The sequence below is a fragment of the Osmerus eperlanus genome, chromosome 3 (genome assembly GCF_963692335.1).
Source record: "Osmerus eperlanus chromosome 3, fOsmEpe2.1, whole genome shotgun sequence".
In the NCBI taxonomy this organism is placed as follows: Eukaryota; Metazoa; Chordata; class Actinopteri; order Osmeriformes; family Osmeridae; genus Osmerus; species Osmerus eperlanus.
The window spans coordinates 8742715-8763988 of NC_085020.1; the positions used below are offsets into that span (position 1 = coordinate 8742715).

A 21274-nucleotide genomic window follows, 5' to 3' on the forward strand; every position below is an offset into this window, starting at 1 on the left:
GAGTCACTTACTGCACGGTAGCACAATGGGCATCACAGTGGAGGCACGACGAGTGCATGAAGTCACACCCACTCACTGATGGACTGAACAAAGGCATGAAGCAGGACCGAACAGGAACATGCGCCATGGTGTCGATGGATGAGAACCAAGCGATGAGGAATGGAATGGTTCCATATGGCCTTGGATGAAATCTAATGACAAAATAGCAAAGTTTGTCATGGTAGGTGACTCTGCATGGCAGTATATTTAGTTTCATTCAACTTGTTTGTTCTTCATTCCATGTTTTTTTTACATAATGAACCACTGTTGAAGTGTAATGAAACCATTTCTTCACAAAAGAATACATGTTATAAGACGTTGGGATGGTATAATGTCGATAAATAAATATAACAGATGATATTTGTGAAAAAAAACTGAACAGTTGAAAATGGATGGTTCTGATGCGTGAATGACTTTGCGCCTTTGGGAGTTCACATGAGAATGATTTGAATTTGTCAACAAGAAAAAGCGTTTGCGACACACACACACACACAGAGAACACCAAGGAGCCTGTAGCGACATTGGGAGAAGCAGAGTTAAATTCGGCGACACTGTAAACACGGACACAAAACAGCCAGCCTGAAGCTGCTGCTCAGGAGGCAACTGGAAACTGAAGAACGGAAGCAAACCAGAGCAAAAACAATAAAACGAGGAGTTCAAAAATGTCTCCTTTCACCGACAAGCCTGTGTTGCCTAAATGCAGCCTAAGCAGAGCGCAGGGGGACTTTAGGCCATTCCACATATTCACCTAAGTGGACCATAAAATGGTCTGACACAGTACAGTAACATGCAGGCAGGGAGAGCAGAGGACACACCTTCCTCCTCCTCCTCCTCCTCCTCGCCACACTCCTTCCTCCTGCTAGGGCCTTCAGTGGGAGCACTAGCTGCCTCTGCCTGTTCAGAGGGCATAGCCTGGGCCTCGATTACGGCCTCCGCCCACTCTAAGGGCTCGGCGGGGGGGCTTTCCAGCTCCGGCTCAGGCTCAGACTCTGGCTCATCCCCACTCCACGGCCGCTCTTGCTCCTCAAGAGCTGCCTGGAACTCTGCTGCCTCTGCACTCTCCTCCATCTCCTCCTCCACCTCCTGCTCCTCTTGGTAGGCGACTGTAAGAGCCTCGTCGGTCTCTTCTTCTTATAAAGAGGGGGGAGATGTGGACACATCAAGACTAACAGGCAACACAGACTTGGGTTACATGAGTAGGTACACACGGACGGAACACTTTCAGCTCTGTGGAATGTGGCGTACAGCACAGCGTTTTACTGTGGACAGAAATATATACACCACGGATGTTTGTTTATGGGTGAAGTTTCGGATCTTATTTTGTGTATTGTGTTGTGTGTTCTGACATGTGGACAATAAATCTTCGACTACTGGTCATTCCTCCATCTCACACACACACACACACGCCAAGCCAGCACAACACCTCAGTTTATACTTGATCTATGATTTACAACTTTATCAATAACGACATGCATACTGCAAATGATGTGCGTTTCGACTCTAAATTTGATCAACCCCGAATCCGACCTGAAGTTGTTCTTCCCAATCCATCCACTTATGGATAAGGTTCTCTAGGTTACTTTGGACTAAAACCCAAAACATGCTGTGATTTTGCATTTGCTCACTTTATTTAGGTCTACATGCAAACATCATTCTCCCTCGACCTCTTAACCCATCAGCTGCTCTGTTCGGTAGTGTGCTCTTTGGTTGACTGTGTGCTACCTTGACTTGACAGGTGCCTCGGCTGCTAGAGTACATGAGGTTATCATGCTGACTGCTAAAAGCAAATGGAGAAATCCAGCTTAGAGCAGAGAGTTGAAAGAGGAGTGAGAACCGGAGGAGGGCTGCAGCCTCAGAGCTAAATGTAAAATATCGTGAGTGCGCGTGTACGTGTGTGTGTGTGTGTGTGTGTGTGTGTGTGTGTGTGTGTGGAGCTGAAAGTCATCCTGTTGGCCACGGTGAACGTGAACGGGTGGGTGGGACGCGTTGGGGAGAGTAATGATGACAGGAGAGAAGGGATGGACATGTCGTGGAGACGGGTGACAAAACGCACACAGCTGGGAGGTGACAGGCATGGAGGAGGAAGTGTCCATGGGGGTCATCGGGGTCATGCAACAGTCTTCTGTGTCAAACAAGCCATTTGGACCCCACGTCATGTGTCAGTATGCCGTGTTCAAACTTCTGGATCAACATTGAGGTTTTGTTTTGGTTTCAGAGCTTCCCCAAGGATACCAAATAGTACGACGCTCGTCTTATGGTTTCGATTGGCGGTGTATCGTATAACTCACAATCCTGGTGAGCAACGGAAGGCATTGAGGGGCAACCTTGACTAGGGGTCAAATGGCTTGGTGGAGAGAAAGGAAATCCACTAGAACATAAACTGATAGATCGTCAAACAAACATGAGAGCTAAGGACACACAGACAGTCAGACGGAGAGACGGGAGGACGGACGGACGGAAGGAGGTAGTCGGGTCAAATCACAGAGAGTGGGAATCAAAACAGAGGGCAGAGATAGAAGGAGGGAGGGAGGGAGGGGGGGGAGAAGAAGAGCGGTGTAGAGGAACCATGCGCGGTTCACCTTCGATCTGCCTAAACGCAGCGGCCTGCCCAGCCCCTGAGGGACGAGAGCCCGAGCGGGTCCACTCAGGGCTGAACAAGGGGTGATCATAGTACTCCTCGTCGGAGTGGTAGGGGTCATCCTCGGGCACAGACACAGAGATGGAGGGGGCGAGGAACTTGCACCTCTCTCGAGAGTTTTGGAAGCGGCGGAGAGGGCCAGCCTCCTCCTCATCCCCTACATCTACAAACACACACAAGGAGAAGAACTGCAGGGAAGTCTGGAGACACGGACACAGAGGAACAGAACAGACAGGAGGAAGGAGGGGGAGGGAGAGAGGGAGAGAGAGAGAGCGAGAGGGGGAGGGAGGGAGAGGGGGAGGGAGGGAGGGAGGGAGGGAGGGAGGGAGGGAGGGGAGGAAGGAAGGAAGGAAGGAGGGAGGGAGGGATGTAAAGAGGGAAAGAAAAAAACGAGAGGGGGAGGGAAAGGGTCGAGAGATGTAGAGGGAGCAAGAAAAAGAGGGAGAGAGAGAGACAGAGAGGCAGAGAGGCAGAGGTGAAGGGGGGCGAGCTGAGGAGCGAGATAGAAAGGGGCAGGGGGAAAGACTGAGTAAGATCAAAAGAGAAAGAAAGACCAAAGGGTGAAATAGAAAGAGGTACAGAGACAAGCAACGAAAGAATGACACAGACAGTGACGAGCAACTCAAAAGTGACAACGTCTGGGGTCGGCCATTCTCAGAGAGGAGATCTGTGACATTTGATGTTGCTTTGGCAACCTGCAACACTGGTGTTTGTGCTCACTTGGCTGTTGACAGTCGTTGAAACTTGAAACTTGAACGGACTCCTATCATATTTACAAGGGGATCATGGATTTTTGACGGATTTGAAAGGTGAGATTTTGAGGGATTTTTGGAGCTGAGGATTCGTAGGGATTTTAAGTTGGTTATCACCAATCTGAGTATGACAGACTCCGCCCCTTGAATCTTTGTGGCCAAAGACCAGACCAGACAGGCCAGACAGGCCAGGCAGGCCAGACAGTGGCCCACAAAGAAGAGAGACAGACAGGCAGCAATGGATCTCAGACTAGAACAACATGCCGAACTAAAGATGGACGGACAAAGACAAGGACACAGACAGAGTGTGGAAACAAAGGTTAGGAGGGTCAGCTAGCTGCCTATCAAAATAGTGTCAGCAGGATCAGGGAGTATGGAAGTTAGATAGAGGGATGCAGGGAGAAGAGGAGAGGAAGAGATGCGGGGAGGGGGGCTCTCGAGTGGGGAGGGCATGCGAGGTGGTCACAGGCATTCCCAGACGCGAGGGTGTCATGTTTGGAGGGGAGGGATGGGGGGGGGGGGATGAGAGAGAGAAGGGATGATAACGAGAAGAGCATCTCCGTCCTGGTGAGGAGAAGGAAGGAGAGGACTCCCTGTTCAGTCCATACAGAAATAGATGAATTCCTAAGACACAGTTTGGCTTCCTGGTTGGTTTCTCGGCCCTGATGGGTACCTCCCCCAGGGGTTGTGGGATATCCCAAGGGGTCTGCATGTGAGGCTCCCTGCAGGACACATGTCTTCAAGGGGCCGGGAGAGATGGCCTCCGAGGGGTCGAAAGCGGGTGGGTCACTCATAGAAACATATTCTCTCTCTTTCACCCCCCCCACCCTTCTTTCCCGTGAGCCAGGACCTTACCTCGCTCCAGCGGTCCAAGGTGCTCCGCGGCAGGTGAGGGGGGAGGGGAGGGGGGCAGGTTGGTGGTCTCTTCAACTGCGGACACACAGGGGAGACATGAGAGGGATGGGATTTACGTTATTCGCGTCCTCAGAAAGTGTCTGTGTGTGTGTGTGTGTGTGTGTGAGTTTGTTCAACCTGGTATCACGCTTTCTCATGCTACAAAATGCCTGGTCTTTGAATTCCGTGCAGCCAGAAAAAATTGGACAGTTGTTGCTCCGGGATATGATTCATTAGTCACAATGTGTGAGTCTATGTGTGTGTGTCTGTTTTCAAGGGTGTAAAGAGTTGAGCCCAAGGAGAGTGTTGATCTTGGGTTCATTCTTGGAGCCCATCTGACAGCCCTATGAACATCTGAGATGTGAATACAATAATGGTCTGTTTCTGCTGACTAAAGCCTCCAATGGGGATTCTCTGTTAAATATAATGAACTGTGGAGAGAAGAGGAGAGTAGAGGAGAGGAGAGGAGAGGAGGAGAGGAGGAGAGGAGAGGAGAGGAGAGGAGGAGAGCAGAGCGGAGCGGAGAAGAGGACAGGACAGGACATTTTGGGACAGGAAAGAACAGGACAGCTGTCAGGTTGGATCTGCTGGGCCAGTCTGTGGAGCAGCCAACAGCAGAGCAGGGCTGTTCAGCTCAAAGTGACAGCTATCCTCTGGAGAAAAAAGTTGTCACACAAGTCTGACCCTTTCACATGTGGTTCACAGTAGAAGCCATACTACTGTAAGTCTGTCATCTGAAAGCTGTCAGTCAACTAAGTTGGTCAGTTCATGTAAACAATAATCAACATGTTTCTCATTCAGTGAAAGTGAGCAACAGCGGTATGACATGTAAATCATGTCAAACTGGTCTGGCAGAAGTTAGGTTTAAGTTCTTCTGATGTTAAGATTGTACTTCTTTTTGGAGGGGGATGGTGGTGTGTCTTACTTATGGTTGAGGTTGAACCTACCAAATAGCATGTTGAGGTTGAGGTCATTTGGAAAGGTACAAATGCATATCAATTCGATCTGACGGACGTTACATTTCAGTTCTTCTGATTGTAACATGGAACTACTTTTTGGAGGGTGAGGGTGTGGTGTGTCTACTTATGGTTGAGTTTGAGCCTACCAAATAGCATGTTGAGGTTGAGGTACCTAAAAGCGTACGGGAGGCAGAGCCTACCTGACAGGATATGGAGTGAGACTGGTGCGAGGGAGGTTACCTGAGGGCAGTCTCTTGGCTGTATCCGCCTGAGGCTCCTGTTCCCCCTTAAGAACGGCCACAGCCTCCGCTGTCACCTCCTGCACTATCCGTGCAGACACTTGCTCTAAAACACACACAGGCACAACATTCACAACACTGATTTATTGTCAACCGAAACCATAATAAACTACTAGACTCGCCACTGTATAGTACTTAGCCAGCAGTCAGTTCTTGATTTTAAATGTCCAGATTCCATCATTCTTTTTTTTTTACTGTGGTTTGCAACCAAAACCCTGGAGCTGACGGGGTGCGTTGAGAGCACTACAGCACACTTAAACTGTCGTTCTGTTTGGAGAATTGGCAACATTTTAACTGCAGGCATTACCATGGAAACACAGTTTCAGGAAGACAGGAGTCAGAGTGGCCAATTAGAGCTGGGTGATTGGTTGGTTCCACTGAGTTAACAACAGGGGAGGACGCTGGCCTGATCCACTCCTCGAAGACGTGGCGTCTCCCCAGGACATCCTCAACCCCGCAGACTATGGATCTAGTTATGACTCAGTTAAAAACAAACTGAGATTTTTTTAACAACCTTCACTGTCTGGGATCTTGCTGTAAATGTCCGTTTAAGAAACACTGGATCAAAACCTTCGATGTTTATGTTTTTGTTCAGTGTGTAAGGATTTTTGCGTTCAGATTTGGTGTTGTATGAGTTTAAATAAAGTTTTGTATTGAGTGTTTTTTCTCTTTTAGCTGCATGGTAACAGTGTTTCTACGTGGGATTATCTGGCTGGAAATACAATGTTTTTTATTTTATGGAGCTGTTTCAGGAACATTGTCAACCAAGCACCCACCAGACTGCCACCCACACGCACACACACACACACACACATACAAGTACACCTCAAATTGCTGGAACACTCAGGGCCGACTCACCCACACATTCCAGCATTTCTACAGAGCTCCATTTTGACAGAACGGGGAGCGTTTCACATTCATAGGGCATGTGTAACATATTATAAGATGCTAAGTAAATAGTTGCCTATAATACCAAGGAAGGTATCTCCTCAGCCATATCAATAATATTAGCTTGAACCTAAATATCGGAAAACTATTTAGTATATACCAGAAGGCATCAACACCAGCTTCTGTATAAAGATTCCAGTCATTCTCTGAACCCAGCATCTTACTGTAAAAATCAGTCTCCAGAACAAATTTTTCCACATACCACCTGCTGCTCTAAATGTACTGTACTAGTAGGCTGAGTCAACCAGCAAAACGGAGATGGATGTGTTGAAAGAGTGAGAGCAAGGGGGAAGGGGAAGAAAGAGAGAAATGGTGACAAAGAAAAAGAGAGAGAGAGAACGAGAGCAAGAGAGAGGAAAATGAAACGAGAGGAGGAGAAGAGAGAGAGAGAGAGAGAGAGAGAGAGAGAGAGAGAGAGAGAGAGAGAGAGAGAGAGAGAGAGAGAGAGAGAGAGAGAGAGAGAGAGAGAGAGAGAGAGAGAGAGAGAGAGAGAGACAGATGGGAAGAGGGACAGAGAAAAATGATGACCAGTCCTCTTCATCCTCTGATCATTGTCATGCTGACCCAGATCAAGCACCCAGTCCAGCTTCCCACTTCTCCACCATCCAGGACGTCTTGGACAGAACATGGTCCCTAGCCAGAATCACTCTTCCTGTCCCCCATCCACACACCCATCAAAATCCACTGTGTTTTCTCCACCCCAGGCTCAACCCCACCACCACCTCATCCCTAGATTCATCCCCAGCCAGCAGCCCCTCCTCCTAGACATGTCTGGCATGAACGTGGCCAGCATAATGATGAGCTCCTGTCTCGCTGGCACACCACTACAACACCCAGAAACACACGACCCCTCTACCACACATCGCTACAAAACCCAGAAACACACCACCCCTCAACCACACACTGCTACAAAACCCAGAAACACACTATCCCTCTACCACACACTGCTAAAAAACACAGAAAAACGCCTCCACTCTACAGTAACACACACAGCTACAAATACTGATACACCCCACCCTTCTACCCCACACTGTTAGAAAAACACTGATAAACACCACCCCTCTACAACACAGTGCTACAATATATACTGTTATGTGTATACCCATTCACCCTACCACACGGATAGAAAACACAGAACATTACAACAGAAACAAACACTATCAGATGAAAAACACCACCACGCAGATACACACCACCACACATCGTCCTGCCAACGCAGACATCACCACACAACCATACACAATCTGCCAAACTGCCTCGTGAACACCCACCAAATCAACAGCGGGGTTGTTAGGTTCATCAAGAAAGCACTTTCCAGGTGCCCACATGACAAAATGTCCTGCCCACTGACAGCCATGACAAAGGAATTCTTCTCATCCCTGCTGTCTCAGCTTAGCCTGACAGACACATGTGTCATCAATAAATCATTCGAATGACTGAGAGTTTCTCTTTACATACTGGATTGTACAAGTCACAGTTTATCTTATTCCTTTGCCTATTTACACACACATAACAGGCACACACGCACACAGAGACAAGATCCGTGTATTACCTGTGCCTGTGTGACCGGCGGAGAACAGACAATGTAGCCTTAAGGCGAAGTATTTCCCTATGAGATTGTGTCTGAGACCTCAGACTGAGCCAGACTGGCAAACGAGCTAACACGACACAGTGGGGCTGATAGGGCAGAGACGGAAGGAGAGAGAGACACACAAAGAGAGAGAGAGAGAGAGAGAGAGAGAGAGAGAGAGAGAGAGAGAGAGAGAGAGAGCGAGAGAGAGAGACAGAGCCCATTGGTGCAGCTTGGTACCAGTGCCAAAACTCCTCCATGTGTGAACAGAGCTGTTGCCACAGCAACGCACAGCCCGCCTGCCTGGGATGGGTGGGTGGTCTGGGCCCCATCTGATTTTGTATCCCAGCATGCCGTTCTTTACCCCCACTCCCCTTCATTTTCTCTGTCTCTCTCCCCCGACCCTTTCTCTCTCTCCCCCTTCCTCACCTGCCTCACGTATGACTGTGTCCAATTCACGTTTGACTGTTCTACAACCCTCTTGATTGTAAACAATCTATAGACATCATGATTTTCATACAGTGGGTAGTAAAATGTTGGTTATGTAAATATGTTTATTATACAAATAGGTTTGTCACTACAGTGTTATGCCATGTGGAAAGGGAATAAATGATTCAGCTAAGACTGGGACTATCCCAGGCAACGAAACCTTTCTAATGAATGTGATCAATCTTTACATGTTGGGCTCGGTGAATAAACTCCTTGATGTCATGGCCAGTTCCTAATCACTGGTCAAGGACATGCACCGTTCAATACAATCACCCTTATTTACATGTACTGCTGTACTGACTCTCTCTCTCCCTATAACTCTCTCTTTCTGTCCCCTCCTCTCTCACTTTCTCTCTCACTTTCTCTTTCGCTCCATCTCCATATCTCTCTTTGTCTTTCTTTCTCTCCATTTCCATCTTTCTGTCTTTCCATCTGTCTCTCTCTCTCTCTCTCTCTGGTTGTGCTGGTCTATGGCTGGCCGACTTTTTCAACTTCTTTCAAAGGAATGTCAAGGAGCCAATTTCCTGCTTCAGTGGCTCTTGGGCATCTGGAGGGTTTTCCAGAGTCGAAGCGTGACTAGCCAGGAGTGGGAGAGTGCCAGCATCAGCCTCCCTGCCACATGCCCCGCCCTGGCCCCAGAAAACACAGAGTAGCAGAGGGACCCAGCCAGGGAAGAGCCCCTCCCCACCTCCCCACCTCCAAACCATACCCCCCCCCCCCCCCCCCCCAAGGGTCGTCTCAGTCAGGTTCCTGGGAGACAGAAGCAGCCCGTTTGAGGATCCTAGATGCTCTTCCCGGTGCCGTTGATGCTCAAGGCTTACATGGGCCAGAGGGTTGCCATGGCAACTAATGGTGAACATTAGTTGAACGCTTAACGGGTTCTTATCCCCGATGAAACTGCTGACAGTGGAACCTGCGTGATCGCAAGGGAACCCTCCAGACATTTGAGCAACATCAGGCATGCTGCTAATGAGCAGAGTGTCTCCCTCGTCACTCGCTGACACGGTCCGAACAGCATCCCGCTCGCTAACGTTGCACGGAGAAGCGTTGCGTAAGCTCCGAGATCTCGAGGCAAAGAATCTGATGCGTGCATCCAAAGAGGAGCGTCGCTCAACACCGTCCTGAACGCGCACAATCGTTACAGGGTCAGAGCTTGGCATTTACCAAACACCGGATGGTGCTCGTGTTAATGCCTCCAGTGACCCCACTCACTTAGTGATGGCTCTCTCCCACTGCTCAGCTTTGGCAGATGCCGTGAAAAGGTAACATCCGTAGACATTGTGACAGTTCCCTAATGTTCTGCCAAGCTGTTTGAAGTTCATTGTTTGGAACAATCCATTTCAGAACCGACGGCGTATTGGATGCCAGATGTTTTAGGCATACAGACAGTTTCTCATGGTTTATTTGGGAATGTATCTCAAAGAGGCTGCTACTGGATAATTATCCAGGAGAAAAGTCCATGGTGTGAGAGGGCCAAATAAATATCTAGTTTGAGTTCCTCAACAGCTCTCTCCCAGTCCCATGGTATTGATGGGCTGGTTTTTAATGGTGCTCTTTCTGCTCAGTCAATCTCATAGAGTGGATAACCAGGGCTGTCCATGTGAAGAATAGAGCTGACATCTGCAGTGGTAGAAGCATCTGGAGTTGGAATAGGGGGACTGGAGGTTAATGTGACTCTTGTCAGTAATGTTAAATGGCTCTCTGTACTTACAGGCTACGGAGCGAGGCAGCCGGCAGAGTTAGCTCTGCGTCAGCAGAAAATAGAAATGTAGAAGCAGGAGAGAGAGACAAGGGGGAGAGGGGGGGGGGGGAGAAAAGGAGAGATTGTGGGGATGTCAAATGTCAAACAAAAGACCTGGCAAAGTAAATTGTACGGTAGCTTCTGCCATGGTAACAAGGCATTCAGAGCGGCAACAGTGAGCCTTGCTCTGGGGAAGGAGAGGGATTTTCACCCTTAATTACCACAGTAATAATGGTGTGTGATCTAGCGAGGGCTCCTCTCTCTTCCTCCCACACACTGAGAGGTGGGGACTGCTAACAGCACACTCCTACTGTACAAACACACCAGCACACAGGCTCACACACTCGAGAATAGAGGCCGACAACCACACACACAACCAATGTTCCTTGGATTTCACTGTCTTACACATGAATGTATATGTTTGTGTGACAGACCAACAAAAAGAAGCCACCAAACCCTATCCATCGAATAAATCTTGATTTGGATATGATGTTGCTATATTGATGAGGCAGATGTGGAGAGCCATCTAGGTGTAAGAGACTCCTCCACTGTCTGGTCTCCCTACCTGCAGTCACAGCATGATCTCCTGACAGGTCCCCATTGAAGCCATTCTCTCTGGCCGAGGAGTAGGGGGCCACGCCCCCCCCAGACTGGCAGCCCCGGTAGGAGGAAGAGTAGCCGTTGGCCCCGTGGGCCGCGGGCGGGGCGGGGCCCTGGGCTCCCGATGGCTCCCACTGGGGGGCGCTGTCCTCGGGCTGCCGGCCGTCTGCCATGGTGATGCAGGGGCGGGGTCTCTCCTTATGGCTGCGAGAGCAGGAAGAAAAAGAACAAAGGTGAGGGCTTACTGTCCATGTGTGTGTGTGTGTGTGTGTGTGTGTGTGTGTGTGTGTGTGTGTGTGTGTGTGTGTGTGTGTGTGTGTGTGTGTGTGTGTGTGTGTGATATATCCTTGGCTTATAGAGGAGCCCAAGCAGCAGCTGGATAAAGTCTTATTGATTTCTTTGTTAGAAGTCACATGTCATTGGACAAGGCATTTGCGGTTCTCTTTTATCCAGCTCTGGGTCTGTGTGTGAAAGAGGGTGTGTGTGTGTGTGTGTGTGTGTGTGTGTGTGTGTGTGTGTGTGTGTGTGTGTGTGTGTGTGTAAGGGTGTGTGTTTTAATTGAATCAAGGGAGTGTGATGGGAATCAGGATCACTATACAGACAAGGCCAGGATTCCATTCCACATGAAATGAACTGAGAGTCTATTAACCTTGGCTTAAAACTGGCTGGAGATGTTACTCCACACACACACACAAACACAAACATGCACACACAATAACGCCTAGAGGTGGGATGGAGAGGTGGTACGGCCTAATCCTGCGAGTCCCACTCTCCGCTGGTTTGGATCATAAAACATGGCAGCCTGTCCACCTCCTACAGGTTCAATTTCATACACCAGCTATCACACAGCCATTGATACTTCTTTCTGACTTGTGGGCTCTGCTGTGCTCTGTGCTGTGCTGCACACACAGTGAGGCAGTGAACCACACACAGCTGGGAGCAGCGACACACAAATGTAATCGTCAAAAAGTGACACCGGGAGTCAAAGTTCAAGGGTCAACCATGAGGGTGGACGGTTTCCATCCAATGATTGATACCAAGGTCAAGTGCATCTAGAAATGTAACAGCTCTTAACTAACCTTCGCGGTCTCCGTGGCTTTTCTAAAACGTCAAATTGTCCTCAAAAGCCTGAATACGAACGGGAAAAGCCCCGTGCCCCTCCTCCGGTTCTGGGCGTGTGCAGTGGGGTTGCCGTGTTCCGCGCGGCTCCGGTCTACAGGGAGGCGAGCGTGAGAGCCGCGTGGGAATGTGGGCGGGGCTGTGTAGCGCCGTAGCCAGCGTGAGCTCCCTCACCGGGGTCACAGCGTTCTCAGCCGGCCCTGCCCAGGCTCGGATTGACCAGGACGCCGCGGGGAAGAGATCAAATGAGAAGCAACCCCGCGGATATCGATCCAGCCATCATCTGCCTGGAGCTGCACAGACAGCCCGGCTCTCTGCCTTCCCTCTGAAGATGGAGGGTGCAGAGACGGAGGGACGGAGGGAGGGAGGGGATGGTTGCTAATGCTAACTAATGAAAGCCACACTATGAGAAAAGTGTGAGAAAAGGGGCTAGACCGAAAGAGAGAGAGAAAGAGAGAGAGAGAGAGAGAGAGAGAGAGAGAGAGAGAGAGAGAGAGAGAGAGAGAGAGAGAGAGAGAGAGAGAGAGAGAGAGAGAGAGATGTTTAAACTTAGGAAGGAAAAGCAGAAGTCAAGTGCAGGGCGGAGAGAGAGCAAGAGAGAGAAGGAGCAAGGAGAGATGGAGTACGCTCTTGAGGGGAATTTATACTTTTTCAGAAGGGCGGTAGCTAACGGTACTTTGCGCTTTTTCCATGTCGACTGCACTGCATAATTGAATGTGTGGAGAGGCCATTTGTCACCTCCCTCTGCAGTCCACAGAGGCCGGGATTTACTCCACGCAAAATCAGGTGGCAAAGAGCTTAGTAAGGGACCATGTAGACTGATACTCTGCTGCTGTATGATGCTTCAAGCCAGCCACAATCTGTATGCCTCAGACCTACACAGTACAGCTAAATCTCTATCTGTTTATAGAACAGACTAGAGTTAAATAGAATAACATAGAACAAAATTTAGTAAAATCTGTACAATTAATATTATTTCTGGACAGTAATAAACCTGATATAACCGCACCTCAATCATAAATTTGATTCTTAATGGATTCCATACTTTATGGAAATAGTAGATGGATATTTGACATTTGCTAATTGGATATATCTGACTTATGCCTATTAAGAACACCTTGATGAGCGTCTCTCCACTGCTATGTCGCGTTGAGTTTCTGAGCGAAGCGCATCACTAGGAACATCAGAACTAGTCCCTCTCTTTGTCTCCCTGTCCTTATCCAGACCGTAAATCTCTGTGTCTTTGTTGTGGCAACCTGGGCCCCTTCAAAAACAACCCGGCTGTTGTAACTCAAGCCTCCAGACAAGCACTTCTGATATTAAACAAGCAGTAAAACAGAGACTAGACCATTTCTCGGACTCCCTACGTCCCTCTCTGTCTGCACTCAAGGTGACTTTGAGCACAGTGGCAGACTTCCAGACACATCCAGACCATCCCCACCTGTTAGCCAGTCAGAGGTGTCTGAGGCAGGGCTAAAGACAGAAGATGTGGGGTGGAAGTCCATGAGACAGGGGATAGAGCACGTTGTCCATACCATACCATACTATACCATACTATACTATACTAGGGTTAAGGCTGGGATGGGTGGTTGGAGCATTATCTTCCTCCATCCTTCTCCTTTACTTAGAGGCATAGCTGATCTGATGTGATCTGATTGATGAAAGTCATACGCTGTGGGAAAGCCAGATTAGACCAACCCCTGTTAAGATGAGACCAGTGACTCCCCAGCATGAATGAATAGAGGAAGGGAGGATGGAGAGTGAGTCGTGGCCAGTGAGGCAGCAGGTGAGCTGCTGTTGGCCCAGAGCCGATGGCACAGTGCCAGTCTGATGGTTGGTCTTGATCTGCAGACAGGCTGTGCCAGGGGCATGTGCCCCGTCAAGCGACAAGCCCCGTCCTGTCCCACAGCGGAGTAAGAGCTCTGGTCTGGATAGGAGAGCTGGCTAGTATGTGTTTTATCATGGAACTAAACGAGAGTGTCATCGTCAACACAATGTTGCTGTGACGTGCTCTACCACCGAGCGCTGTGGAAGGAGAATTAAAGGCTGTTGGCATGGCAACATAGTTCAGGAAGTTATCTGAGAGGGAAATATGATAATTGCACAGGAGGAACCAGGAAAGAACACCCTCCCTCCCCATTCAGCCGCCCACCCGCCACCCACCCTGCACAAATACCCTTCAACAATGGCATCTCTATTACCTAGAAGATGAATAATATCTTACTGGACATCAGAGAAACAGTGAGTGCCTATCTAATCAAGTCAATTATAGTTCTGCAACTTCAAAACCAAGCCGCCTTCCAATCTACACAAACCAAACGACAACATGCTGTCCCTAGCCACTGACTCTGCTCTTGGTTTCATTAGATAACAGGGCACTGGAGTCCCATATTGGGCTGGAGTGCGTGGAGAGTTCTGGCTGGGAGCTGATAGCTGCCATGTTGGGTTACACTCCACACACTGGTACAGCGGGGGGGGGGAGACGTCTCCCTCTGAGCACTCTCAGTAGTGCCTACCATCAAAGTAGAGAGTGTGTGTGTGTGTGTGTGTGTGTGTGTGTGTGTGCGAAAGGGGGGGGGGGGGGGGGGGGTCTGTATGTGTACCGGAATGGAATAAGGGGCTGTGGCACCCTGGAGATTCAATAAGGAATATGACTATCCCTCGCTCTCTCTCCCCCCCCCCCTCTCTCTCTCTCTCTCCCTCTCTCTCTCTCTCTCTCTCTCTCTCTCTCTCCCTCCCTCACTCACTCAGTCTCCCTCTCTCTCACTCTCTCAGTCTCCCTCTCTCTTTCTGTCTGGGTAATAGTGGGTTGGAAATTGGGTTGTTCATTCTATGTCCCAGGTGTTGGCCTGCCTGCCTACTGGCTGCGGCCGCCAATGGTGTTACTGTATAAGGAGAGCTGAGCTAAATATGGCAACCACTCCTGGACAACAATCTGTTTAACAGAGGAAGAGAGAACGAGAGAGAGAGAGAGAGAGAGAGAGAGAGAGAAAGAGAGAAAGGAAGGGAGAAAAAAAGAAAGAGGAGAGAGAGAGAGAGAAAGAGAGAGTGAGATTGACAGGGATGGAGAGTGATAGAGATTGGGATTGAAAAGAAATACAGAAAGAGAGATACAGGGAAAAAAGGGAGAGAGAGAGAGAGAGAGAGAGATCCACAGGGAGAGGGAGAGAGTGAGAGATAATCCTAAGGGGACAAGAGAGGAGTTGTTTGTTTAATAGAGGTCTCAGTAATGTAGGGTGGCAGATTATCAGTTGGTTTAGACCAGGCTGGTTCAGACGAGATATACCCTTTACAAGGTTGCTTCTTCTTCACAGAGGAAACCAGGACACAGCCTCTGCTCTAAATATGGCTTCCCAAGCCCCTCTGAGCTCTTTTAAAACAAAGCCAACCTTCCACGATCAAACCTGCTGCACAAAGAAACAGGGGGGAAACATCAAGATGATGAATGCGCTGCATATGCTAGAAAATCCCAAACCCAAAAAAAGGAGAAGCAGTTACGTCAGTGGTGAAGAAGATGAGAATCAGGCTGGCTGGGGATGACAACCCTCACCCGCTCTCATCCCAGAATGCTCGGCTGAGGAGAGAGTCCTGTTTTTGTGGGAAACTAACACCCAAAATGACTTGCCCTCCTCGCCACACACCCCTCAGGGAGAGGCAGGTGCAGTTTAAGCACTCTGTCTGCTCCCCCTGTGCCAAGCTGTCTGGAGAAAGAGTGTGTGAGAGGGTAACAAGTTTGACTTGAATATATAACTGAGAATATATATAGTTCTAAGTGGGTGGGTGGTGGTGGTGGAGGGGGGGAGGGAGGGGGTCTGGACTGGTTGCTAGCTGAAGCGAGGCCCAGAAAAGTGCACGGCCCTTTAAGATGTCTTTTACACCTACTAACAACCAGAGTGGTTCCTCTGAACAGAGCTTAGGCAGAAGATACAGTATGGCTGATATCCTGCAGTGTGGCAATTATCTTAAGTGAAAATGCAGCAATTGTCAAGTCAAGCTAATAAGCGAGGTAGAACCCAGGTTCTCTCTCGGCGCCATCCTCCAACTTCTTCCCTCGCTTCAGTCTCTTCATCCTCCTCATCTCCCTCCTCCGATTCTGCCACCCACTCACACCACCTCCAGTCCCTTTCTCCATCCCTCTCCATTTCCTTTCTCTTATCCTCTCCCTCCTCCGGTTCCATTCTTCCAACCAAGCCCACCAATCCTCCTCCTCCTCTTCTCCTCCTTAAGCCTGTCTATCTCAGAGGGTGCATGTGCGCGTGTGGGTTTGCGTGTGTGTGTGAGTGTATGTGTGTGTGTGTGTGTGTGTGTGTGACTCACTCTGCTGCATTGCAGGGCTCTGGCTCACTGCGGGAGACAGGGAGCACAGGGAGGGAGCAGAGGAGGCCATGCCAAAACTGTGTGTGCGTGTGTGTGTGGTCTATGATAGTGGACAGCATGATGGCCACACAGTGACAGTCTTTCACTTATGACACCCAGTAGGTATCCTGGATGTGAATGTATGTCAAGGTAAAAGGTGGCAAGCGACTTCCTCCTGAGCAGCAAAGGACACTGACCCTCTTTCCTGTGGAATAGTAAACTAGGTCAAGGTGTCTTTTGGGAAAAAATATGATCCACAGAGCCTCTGTCTCAATGTCAGACTTAGTGCACTCATGGATTCAACTGGGGCTCATTTGGGTCTGCACAACAGTACACTACACTACTCACTCTTTCAAGCACTCACAGGCACACTCAACTTTGCACGGAAGGAAACAACCCTACACAATGATCTGTCTATTATCCCATTAGCCCAGATGTTCAATTACTGACCAGACACACACACACACACATGCATACGCACACAAACATCCCCCCCCCCACACACACACACACACACACACACAATACTACATAAAAGGATAAAAGGAGATGTTCTGAGTGAAAGCAAGTCTCTGTAGAAGCCAATAAAGACAATGTGCGAGTGCATGGCGGCCTTTGTTTTGTTTGGGTTTGGATGGTGTGCGTCACACTCATTTTCCCTCGAGGAGTTCTTTCCCACCCACACTGCCTACTCATGGCTTTCAGCTCCAAGCAGAATGAGAGCTATAGACACTTCCACACACAAACAGCCACCCACTCACCTCACGCACACTCTCGCGCGCACCAACATCTCGCCCAGGAAGGCTACGTCTCTTTCGCTCTCTCTCTCTCTCTTCCCCTCTCTCTACCTGTTGCTTTCTGAAATGGCAGAGCTCCGCTGGTGTTTACCTGGTAAGGTGGCGTGGGACTCCCGGTGGCCAGTCGAGGTTGGTGCAGGTAGACGACTTGAGGGTGTCGAGATCAGACGCTGGACACAGAACCAAGGTTGGTCAGGGAGAGACGGCAAGTCCGGGGACAGACGCTTAGTCACACCTGCAGAGAGAGAAAGGTTTTGAGACAGGAGACAGAGGGTCATGGTACAAAAAAACAGATAAGGCTTCTGCCCGTGTCCCCGGCCAGGACATGAGAGCACACTTGGGCTTGGTCGCCGGTCGCTGTTGATATGGCTGACTGCCTTGCTGCCAGTGGAGGAATGGCAGAAGGATGGGAGAATTAAGAGCTGGAAAAGTCTTCCGAGGACACTTCCTGCATGTGTGTTTCCAGGTTTTGTCGCCGACAGTGAGTAGGAAGTACCACAGTGTTAGCTTGAGGTCAAATAACAGAGGTGACGCAAAAGCCGACGCGAGCAGATGGCCATGGCGATCAATGAGAAAACATGAGGAAAGACTGTGCAGTACGAGTATCTGACACTGTCAAAAACACATTATGTTTACAAACCCTCAGAGTATAAACACTGTATAATCCAATTATCCACTGCTTTGTAGTGCAATACAGCATACGCAAAGAATTGTAATCTATTGTTTTGGCCGTAAAGGTCTGCATGATAGGACATAGTAACACTCCACTATTGTTCTCAACAAAGCGGCCTAATCGTTACTGTGCAGCACTCTGTTATTCCATGTAAGGCCTCAATGACAATGCTTATCACAACTACAGTGAGACTGATTCCCTACCGACCTTCTTCACTAGCTCACTAGTTGAATCCAAACCAGCTATGCAGTGCATGCTACTCTAGTTGTGCAGCTATCTTCCCTGGAAGATAGGAAAGATATCTGGTCCTTCCAGCTCCTAGGGAAGATAGCTGCTTCTCAACCGGCCGGAGACCACAGAACTTCCTCACGAGCCCTCTAAAAACCAGGCCTCACTTCCCTTGGCTTCCTTCCTTCCCCCAACACAGGGACCTTCCATCGGGGCCTGTCTGAGAGAGAGTTGGGGCCTGGAGCTCCACTCTAAGAAGATAATATGGTAGCAAAGGAAGCGGAAGAAGTTTATGACCAAGGCAGGCTCCATATGTCACAGTGCTGTACTGTATGCTCCCAGGATAAATGGCACGTCATGGTTAGGTCATGGTTAGGTCCCTCGACCTACACAGCCCGTCCCCAAATCATGCCGGGAGTCCTGCTTATAGGCTGTGCAGAGATGAAGGGAGGCGGCCGACGGCCATGTAGTCAAGGTCTTTTGTGGTCAGAAAAGTACCTCTGCCGGCCTCAAAGGAGTCAGGAGGCAGGAGATGGACGACAGATGCAAAGTCTGGAAGAGATCTCGACCAACCACACGGCTGTTCTGTGGCTGCCTCTGCCACATTTCTGCCATGTCTGTGATCATCGGAGTGTGCTGCAGCTACATGTTCCTCTTTTCCCAGCACTACTAACCAACCAGCCTGGGCATGGGCTGGGTCAGAGGAATGGAAAAGAGGCAAGCAAACTGCCACCTTTGGATGTTGGAACCACAATGGCTACATTTGTCTCAATGAACTCTTTAGAAGTTAGCCTGCTTATAGGTTAGGCAAGGGACAAAATAGTTTCGAATGAATCCACAATGTGCGTTAAAGGTCTCACCGTAGCCAGTGCTAACGCTGCTCATCCAGCACTAGCACTAGCACTAGCACTAGCACTAGCTAGGACTGAGCAGATGGTGCAGAGAGAGCACCCCGCTGAACTGCTAGCTTACCCTCTCTGCTACGGTTCTCACAGATGCAGGGGACCGGATCACACTCGTGCTTCCAGCGACGTCTTCACACGCCTCCAGAAACATGTGCTCAATCACTGAATGGCTTTCCACTCGTCATTAGCTTGCGTTCACGTCGTTATCCAAGATGACTTCTTTCAGACTGTTGTGTGAACACCCGTCGCAGCCTCCTGATGAACAACGCACTTACTGACAGAAGAAAAACATATCAGTTACGGACTGTGGGTATTATGAATAGTTACTAATTGGTAGGTGATAATTATGTATCTTTATTGCTATGGCTGCCGAGGGTCATTGTGTGCGTCACAACTCCGAAGGTGTCCCTCATTCAGAGGTGAGAGTGCAGAGACAGCTGCTGTGACAGGTAATGGAAGCACACAAGGTCAGGAGATGACATGGGACAGCGGGAATCGCTTCTTTCATGAGCCCTGTCCTTCCCCTACAAACCAGCACATCACCTCCAACTCACTCTGCTTCCGTGACAAGGGCATAGTCCCCTCTGCTATACCCAGAAGAGAGAGCTCTCCCCGGGCCTCGTGTCTGCTCTGAGGGACTTCAGTAGTGGTGGCGGTGAAGCTTAGTTGGAGGGTAGAGGAGAGTTACAAACAGCCTCTGTTGAGACAGAGCTTACGCGTATCACAGCTTCCTTCGCCCAACGAGAAGGTCCCGTCACCGCCTTGAGCTCATGCATAATTCAGCCCTGCACCCGTCCATCCCTCACCCCCTCAATCCCAGCCTCTCCTACACCTCCCACCCTATCCTCCACCCACCATATCCCCAAGTCACCCCCCCCCCACCCCCATTCCCCCATCCCCCTCCAGTGCCTCAGCTCCCTCCAGCTTGCTGATGTCCCCCAGGACTTCAGTCCCAGCATCCACCTGTCAGGCCATGTTTAATGCAGTCACAGAGGGGCCGGGCGGCAGGGTTGCGATGAACTTGCAGTTTTTGTCGGAGAATATGCGAGGGCTCATGAATGTGCAATGCAGCAGAGAAGAGGGACGTTGTCTCCCTGAGGACGAAGTACAGACATTGATCTTCCTCTGCCTTTGAACGACAAAAAAGAGTGGGCTCGGATGACTGCAAACATGTTGCCCAAATTCACTCGAAACCACATGATATAAAAAGTGACAGCTCTATTCAGCACCAGTATTCAGGTAGGCTTTTATCAACGCAACCCAGATTTTTCTCACAGTGAATATCAGATACCAAAATCCCTCACATTAGATTCGTCCACAAAGCGCATATTTCCTTTTCAAATACAGATTAATTCAGTTTTCATAATCTAAGAATGGATATCCCAGAGGGCTATGTATTTCTTTAGGAGTATGAACCCGAAATATCTGTATCGTTAAAGCTTAAGCTGTGAGGTGAAAACATTATTCTACTTTATACCCCATCATTAATCATTTTCAGCCTCCCAAGTCTCTCCTGAAGAACAGCACTTTGCTTCCCACTGCAAAAGGTCAGGCACAGAGCTACGAAAACACAAGTGATGACCCAGGACACACACACACTCACACACACCAGAATATTCCCAGTGTTACTGTGACAGCACACCCTGGTATTAACTGGCTTACATAAATAAGATCACCCGCCAGTACAGCCATTCAAGGCCAAACGTCTGAGAGGAGAAGCAGATTTGTGAAACTGTGATCCGGCGCATTAACAGCCCAACAGACAGCCTTCTCAACAGAGCCGACGGCCTCCCTCCCTCTGTGTGAGATGTTGTTTTAGCAGACAGGAGATCAGAAGAGACAAGCATGTCCTCGTGTTCCCTGACAAGGAAACACAACTTTGTTCGAAAACAAAAAACAAACTGTCCGGTAGGTTCTCATCCTGACGACTTTAACCAGGAGGAGCAGGACGTCTCTGGAGGCAAACCGTCCACGTCTGCCCGGGTCTGTTTATTCCACTTTGGGAGGGATGGAGGGAGGGAGGGAGGGCAAGGTAGGGACATGGGAGAGGATGAGAGGGGAGAGTGGCTGGGAGCCTCTGCCCGGGTCTGTTTATTCCACTTTGAGAGGGAGGGAGGGATGGAGGGAGGGAGGGACATGGGAGAGGATGGGAGAGTAGCTGGGAGCCTGAGGTACAAAGAGATAGAGTTAAGAGACAGAGAGGGAGAGAGCAATAAAGGGGTGCGCGAAAAGCAAGTGAAAGAAGGACGGAGAAAGGAACGAAAGAG

The 21274-nt window shown here is 49.4% G+C and overlaps 1 protein-coding gene across 6 annotated transcripts in view; it reads right to left on the reverse strand.

Moving 5' to 3' along the window:
- Window positions 1–21274, reverse strand: part of map2 (microtubule-associated protein 2) — a 56957-nt gene that overhangs the window by 16306 nt on the left and 19377 nt on the right. For 4 of the 6 annotated variants that reach the window (XM_062456996.1, XM_062457000.1, XM_062456999.1 and 1 more), the window contains 5 exons: window positions 17293–17436; window positions 10895–11133; window positions 5523–5627; window positions 4285–4359; window positions 2619–2840 (listed from right to left, as the gene is read on the reverse strand). In XM_062456996.1, the coding sequence (XP_062312980.1) occupies window positions 2619–2840; window positions 4285–4359; window positions 5523–5627; window positions 10895–11102 (610 nt within the window). In that variant the 5' untranslated portion in view covers window positions 11103–11133; window positions 17293–17436. Of the gene's footprint in view, window positions 1–2618; window positions 2841–4284; window positions 4360–5522; window positions 5628–8081; window positions 8272–10894; window positions 11134–17292; window positions 17437–21274 lie in introns of those variants that run through there. The other 2 variants (XM_062456998.1, XM_062457002.1) reach the window with 2 other exon arrangements.